The sequence below is a fragment of the Alligator sinensis genome, unplaced genomic scaffold, assembly GCF_000455745.1.
Source record: "Alligator sinensis unplaced genomic scaffold, ASM45574v1 scaffold255_1, whole genome shotgun sequence".
In the NCBI taxonomy this organism is placed as follows: Eukaryota; Metazoa; Chordata; order Crocodylia; family Alligatoridae; genus Alligator; species Alligator sinensis.
The window spans coordinates 1,259,149-1,265,538 of NW_005842270.1; the positions used below are offsets into that span (position 1 = coordinate 1,259,149).

The 6,390-nt window shown below is 66.8% G+C and overlaps 1 protein-coding gene across 1 annotated transcript; it reads left to right on the forward strand.

Moving 5' to 3' along the window:
• The first annotated feature begins 28 nt into the window (after window positions 1-28).
• MVD (mevalonate diphosphate decarboxylase) lies at window positions 29-5,965 on the forward strand. The gene is made up of 10 exons (XM_006027845.3): window positions 29-131; window positions 992-1,062; window positions 1,284-1,398; window positions 2,004-2,150; window positions 2,338-2,537; window positions 2,873-2,947; window positions 3,587-3,805; window positions 4,056-4,171; window positions 4,329-4,437; window positions 5,015-5,965. Exons 1-10 carry the CDS (start codon window positions 62-64, stop codon window positions 5,120-5,122), a joined length of 1,230 nt encoding a protein of 409 aa, XP_006027907.1. The 5' UTR covers window positions 29-61; the 3' UTR covers window positions 5,123-5,965.
• Window positions 5,966-6,390: the final 425 nt, after the last annotated feature.

The following is a 6,390-nucleotide window of genomic DNA, read 5'->3' on the forward strand; positions in this document are numbered from 1 at the left end:
CCGGGGCAGCAGCTGATCGTGGGGCGGGGCAGGGCGGTGCAGCAGGCAGTGGGGGCTCAGCATGGCCGGGGAGCAGGGGTGCTGCAGGGTCACCTGCACCGCGCCCGTCAACATCGCTGTCATCAAGTACTGTGAGTGCCACGCAGGGCAGCGGGGTGGGCAGTGCAAGAGTGCACGTGCAATGCAGGTTGGTGGGGAGTACAATGGTGGACAGGCAATGGAGGTAGGTGGGGGGTGCAACGGTGCACGTGCAATGCAGGTAGGTGGAGGGTGCACGTGCAGTGCAGGTAGGTGGGGAGAATGCGGGTGCACGTGCAATGCAAGTTGGTGGGGAGTACAATGGTGCACAGGCAATGCAGGTAGGTGGGGGGTGCAACGGTGCACGTGCAATGCAGGTAGGTGGAGGGTGCACGTGCAGTGCAGGTAGGTGGGGAGTGCAATGGTGCGTGTGCAACGCAGGTAGGTGGGGGGTGCAGTGGTGTACGAGCAGTGCAACCGCTCATGGGCAATGCAAGCAGATGCGTGGGCAATGCAGCGGTGCAAGTGCAGCGCGACAGCGCACTGGCAAAGCCATGTTGCAAGCGCGGTGCAGCAGCCTGCGGGCATTGCAAGCCGACGCGTGGGCAGCGCAGCACTGCTCGTCCCATGCCGTAGGGCAGAGCTGTGGGCGCCACGGCTGTCGGGGGGGCTGGCTCTGCGCTGGGCGAGGGCTGAGACCCTGCCCTATGCGCAGCGGGGCTCTGTGGGGCTGCCCCCCTCCACGCAGAGGCTGAGCTGGGCGAGGGCCGTGGGAACGGGAGGGTGCCGGGAAGGCGCTGTGCCTCCTGGGGCGGGGCCGCGTCCTCGGAGAACAGCATGAGCCGAGCCCCAGCCCTCGAGGGCCCGGCCTGTCTCGCCCGTACGCTCGTGGGGCTGGAGACTGGCCCGGCCTGAGGGTGGGGAGCTGCGGGTGCTCCCGCGGTGCCCACTCAGCCGGTGCCCTCTCTTGCAGGGGGGAAGCGGGACAGCGAGCTGATCCTGCCCATTAACTCCTCACTGAGCGTCACCCTGAACCAGGACCAGGTTGGTACACGCGGGGCACGCGTGCCCAGCCGAGCTGTGGGACGCCTGGGCTCTCTCCTGAGCTCTGTATCCGTGTTTGTACAGCGCCTAGCACCGGGCTGCGTTGAAGTAACCCCGGGCTCCCGTTCCACCCCCTTGCCCCGTGGAGGCCTTTGGGGTGATGCCAGCCATGAAGCCGGCCCCTCGCTGCCCTCAGCTCAGCATCTGCTCTCTCCTCCCAGCTGAAAACCACGACCACAGCCGCCATCAGCAGGGACTTCAAGGAGGACCGGCTGTGGCTGAATGGGGAGGAGGCCGACATCACCCACCCGCGCCTGCAGAACTGCCTGCGGGAGAGTGAGTGCCCCCGGGGGGCAGGGGGCACGGCCAGCGGGGCTGGGGCTGGGGCTGGGGCAGGCACCGGGCTGGTCCCTGGCTGGCACCCCCACTTCTTGCTGCTGAATCTACTTCTAAGGGGGGACCCCATCCAGTCCTTGTCCTTGCCTCGGGCTGTAGCATGGGGCCGGGAGCTTAGCAGGGAGGACTATAAGGGGGCAGCCCTGGTGGGCGTGAAGGGACCCAGCCCTGCCCCAGGCCCCTGGGTGCTCTGTGGGATGTGCCCACCCCCCTGCCAGGCTGTATGTGCACTGGGTGCGCAGGAGAGTGCCCAGGGTGCCATTCCCAGCTCTGCCACTGACTCACTCGATGGCCCTGGCCCTGTCCTTGCTGCTCTGCAGACTGTGGACTCCTTCCTGGCCTGTGTTCCTGCTGTGCCTTGGTTTCCCCCATTGCAATGAGGTGGTTAAAACAGCCACCGGTGTCTTGGAGCATCACGAGGCTTTGGTTTAAGGGTGCAGGATGGGGTGGGGGGTGTCCCTGTCTGGGGCAGCTGGAGGGGCAGATCCCCCCCCACCCCAGGGAAGGTTGATGCCTGCTGATGGCCCACCCCGCTGTGCCCACAGTGCGCCGTCTGGCCCGAAAGCGCCGGAGCGGGAGCGAGGGTGACACGGCCCCACTCAACCTGACCCACAAGCTGCACATCGCCTCCGTCAACAACTTCCCCACGGCGGCCGGCCTGGCGTCCTCAGCGGCGGGGTACGCCTGCCTCGGTGAGTGTGGCACTGGGCTGCTCCTGGCACCCACGATGGGGGTGCTGTGATCTTCTCTTTCTCCCCACTGTGCTACGGGGGCAGAGACGCTCTCCTGTGGACCCTGGGATTGGGGGGGAGGAGGGTTGCATTGGGCCCTGGGGGCTGGATGTGGTTGATTCCCTGCCCCCCATATCCCACCCTGCAGTGTACACGCTGGCCCGGCTGTACGGCGCTGACGGGGACCTCTCGGAGGTTGCGCGCCAGGGCTCGGGCAGCGCCTGCCGCAGCCTCTCCGGGGGCTTCGTGCAGTGGCTCATGGGGGAGCGCCCGGACGGGAAGGACAGCGTCGCCCAGCAGGTGATGCCCGAGACCCACTGGCCTCAGCTGAGAGTCCTCATCCTGGTGGTGAGTGGGGCGGGGGGGTGGTGGGTAGGGGGCAATGGGGCTCCAGCTTGACCGCCAGGCACCAGCGGGGCAGAGAGCCCAGGCGTCCCGGCTCCTGGAGCGCTCCTAGCGCTGGAGCAGTGGTTAGAGCAGGGCATCCTTTGGGACGCCTGGCTTCTCTGCAAGTCGCGCTTGCCCCGCACAGCCCTGGTCCCGCTGCACCTCAGGCAGCTTTGCCATGAGGATACCGTGAATGAGATGGAGGGACCTCGAGGGGGAGGCGGTGGGCGCCCGCAGGGCCCTGCCTTGTGACGGGCGCTCGTGCCTGACACTTTCCATCCTTCTCCCTGTGACAGGTTAGCGCCGAGAAGAAGCCCGTGGGCAGCACGGCAGGGATGCAGACCAGCGTGGACACCAGCCCCTTGCTGAAGGTAGGAAGCGGGCCCTCTCCAAGCCCCAGGGTGGTGGTGGAGGGGGTGGGTGTCTCTCCCACTCTTGAGCTCTCAGCACTGCTTATGCATCAGGGGCTGGGGAGCGGTTGGCATCTGGGCTCGCCCCCAAATCCCTCAAGCCAGCTCCTGGCATGTAGGGTTTCCCTGCTGCCCCCAGGTTGGGCCTGGGGGTTGCTGGGCTGGGATCTCCCTGCCTCTCTGCTTTCTAGTGCTGCTGTCGGACTGTGGGTACAGACCCAGCTGGAGCAGCCCAAACACCTGCTCTGATGCCGGTCCTGGTCCCAGCAAGTCCTGCCACGGCTTTGGAGCTGGGGGGTGGGGATTTATTTGGCTGTATCCAAAGTCCAGTGGTGCCTGAGCCCCTTTGACGGCAGGGCTGTGCTGTGACCGGGACAAGGGGGCAGCTCCTGGAGGGAGCCGGGTGGGACTGAGTGCCTCTCCTCCAGCTGCTCCTTAGTGTCTCCAGATGGGGCCTGTGCCAGCCCCAAGGCTGTGCGTGAGGCCTGGGGGTAGGGCTAGCTAGAGCCACAGCCCCTGGGGTTGCACGAGTCCATGTTGGGGAAGAGGAGGGGCAGGGTGCCCCTCCACCCCGTGACCGTTTGCATGTCCCTGCTGCAGCACCGTGCAGAGGCCGTGGTGCCCGAGCGCATGGCCCAGATGGTGCGGTTCATCCAGCAACGGGACTTTGAGGGCTTTGGGCAGCTCACCATGCAGGACAGCAACCAGTTCCACGCCACCTGCCTGGACACCTTCCCGCCCATCTTCTACCTCACCGACGTGTCGCGGCGTGTCATCGCCCTGGCCCACCGCTTCAACACACACCACGGTGCCACCAAGGTACGTGGGCACCCTCTGGGCCATGCAGCGGTGCACGGAGCGGTCCTGGAGGCTGGGATACGTGTGCATGTGCCCAGCCCTTTCCCTCCTCTTACTAACACGTGCTCCATGCCCTGGTGATCGAGGGCCGTGGGGCCTGGTGCCATGGACACGTACCCTGGGCTGGCGAAGCCTGTGCCAGGCCACGATGGCAGTGTTAGGCGTGGCCAGGGGGTGGGGGGCAGCTCTGAGGATGCCCACTGTGCCGTAGGTGGCCTACACCTTTGACGCTGGCCCCAACGCCGTGATCTTCACCCTGGAGGACACTGTGGATGAGTTTGTGGAGGTGGTGAAGCGCAGCTTCCCCCCGGAGTCAAACGGAGACCAGTATGTGGGCACGTGGCCGGGTGGGTTGAGGGGCTGGGCTGGGTCGGGCTGGGGGGAGTGGGGTGAGAGGAAGGGGCACCAGGGTCCCCTTGACTCTCCAGCCAGGCCTGTCCCTGCCCCACTCGGACCACGGGCTGACGCATCCCCTCTGCCCCAGGTTCCTCCAGGGGCTGCCGGTGGGGCCGGCCGTGCTCTCGGAGGAGCTGCAGTCCGCCGTGGTGCTGGAGCCGGTGCCAGGAGCCATCCGGTACATCCTGCACACCCAGGTAGGGGTGGGGGCTGTGGGCATGGAGCGGGCGGTGCAGGGCGCTGCAGGGCTTTGACCCACTCCTTGCTGCCTGCACTGTGCTTAGAGGGTCTTATTCAGGCCCAGGCCTCGCATGGGACTTGGGGGTGTGAAGCAGGGGCTCTGCCCCGCTCCAGCCCCGGGGTGCACTCCTTGCAAGGCTCCAGGATGAGCCCCTCCGCCCCAGGCCTGGCTGTGCAGGGCCTTGAGGTGGGGTGACATGGCTGTCTTGCTGCCTCATGGAGAAAGAGGAAGCAGGCGGGGGCTCTCGGGGCTCCTGGCCATGGGTCCGGCGTGTGAGCAGAAGTCTGCGCCAGGCAGCTGTGAGCGTGTCCCCAGGGGTTGGACACCATAGGCCCACAATAGCAGGGGATGATAGAGGGTGGGTCATTAGCACATGAAACAGCCAGGTCCATCCGCTCGAATGACCTACCCCTCCGGCTGTGCACGTGCCTGGAGCCCTCCACCTCGCCCTAGTGTAGACAAATCCTCGCCGCACCCACGTGGACCTGGCTCCAGCGTCCTCATCTGTCCCCTGTGTCTCTGTTCCCTTACAGCCGGGACCGGGCCCCCAGCTCCTGGAAGACCCCAGCCTGCACCTGCTGGGACCGGATGGGCTGCCCCTCCGGAGCGCCTCGGCAGCTGCCCCGGGAGAGCCACGCTGAGCACAGCACGGGTGGGTTGGGGCCGGGCAGCAGCTGGCTCTCGGGAGAGCCGGGCAGGACTCAGGGGTGGCTCTGCACCCAGCGCCAAAGCGAGGGAGTGTCTGTGAAGTGACCTGTGTTGCGGAAGATGCTTTTCGGCCCCGCCGCTGCCTGGCGCCCACACAAGAGACTGCCAAAGCCCCTCCTGGGAGCCGGCGCTGCCACGGAGGAGGCAGCCCCGGCGCTGCCAGCCAGTGTGCCTTGCCCTTGCCCGGACTCCTCGTCTGCAAGGAGATGGACTGAGGCCTGGCACCAGCACAGCTCCAAGGCGCCCAGTCCAAGCGGTGTCCAAGGGAGGCCCCAGAGGCACCCCGGGGTGCAGGATGGCACCGCTGCCTTGCTGGGCTCTGCTCCAAAGCCGTCCCCCCGCCGTAGCTGCTGCGTGTGGCGCTGAATAGATGGCTGTGACCCCAGCCGGCCTCGGCTTTCCTTCCTGATGCCCTGCCAGGGTGAGGGGGGTTGGAGAGTTTAGGTGATGGAGGGGTCCGGGGTGGCTTGCACAGTGCTGATGATGCCTTCGGCAGGGGTTGCAGGAGCCGTGACCGCTGCTGCTCCCTTCCCGCCTGCCTCTATGGGAGCGGAGCAGGTTGTTCGAGTCCTGGGGGCACCTACCCGGTGTTGGAACAGCCCCGCTGCCTCGTCCGGGCTGCTCCAGGTGCGGCTGTTTTATTGTCCACGCCCTTCCTCTTTTACAAAGAGAGGAGAGTTCCTGCTCGCCCGAGCGTGCAGTCGCGGCTGGGCTCCACCCCAGAAGCAGCTGCCTTTCTGAGGAAGCTGCGGCTGACTGGCCGTGTCCCGTGGTGGTAGCAGGGCTCGCTGCCGCACGCGCTTTCGTGGCGAGCTCGGACGTCTGCCCCCTGTGAGCTCTGGGCAGGGCTCGGGATTTTTCCTTCCCCTGCGCCTGGGGTTTCTTTGGCTCCGGGTGTGCCGCATGTGAGCGGCTCCGAGCCTGCGCGTGGGGGCTGCAGAGTCCAGGCCTAGCGCGGGGCGGAGGAGGAGGAGGAGGCCTCCCCGTCCTTAGGGGCTTTCTAGGGGCCGGTCTGAACAGCGGGTACAAATCCCTGCCTGGGGAGGGCACACCTGCAGGCCTGGGCCGGATCCTGAGCAGGGGATGCGAGGTCTAGCCTCTGCCCTGCCACCGACAAGCGCGCTGACCTTGGTCGAGTCCCTGCGCGCGCTGTGCCTCAGTTTCCCCCCACTGGCTCTCAGGCCCTTCCCCGGGCGCTTGG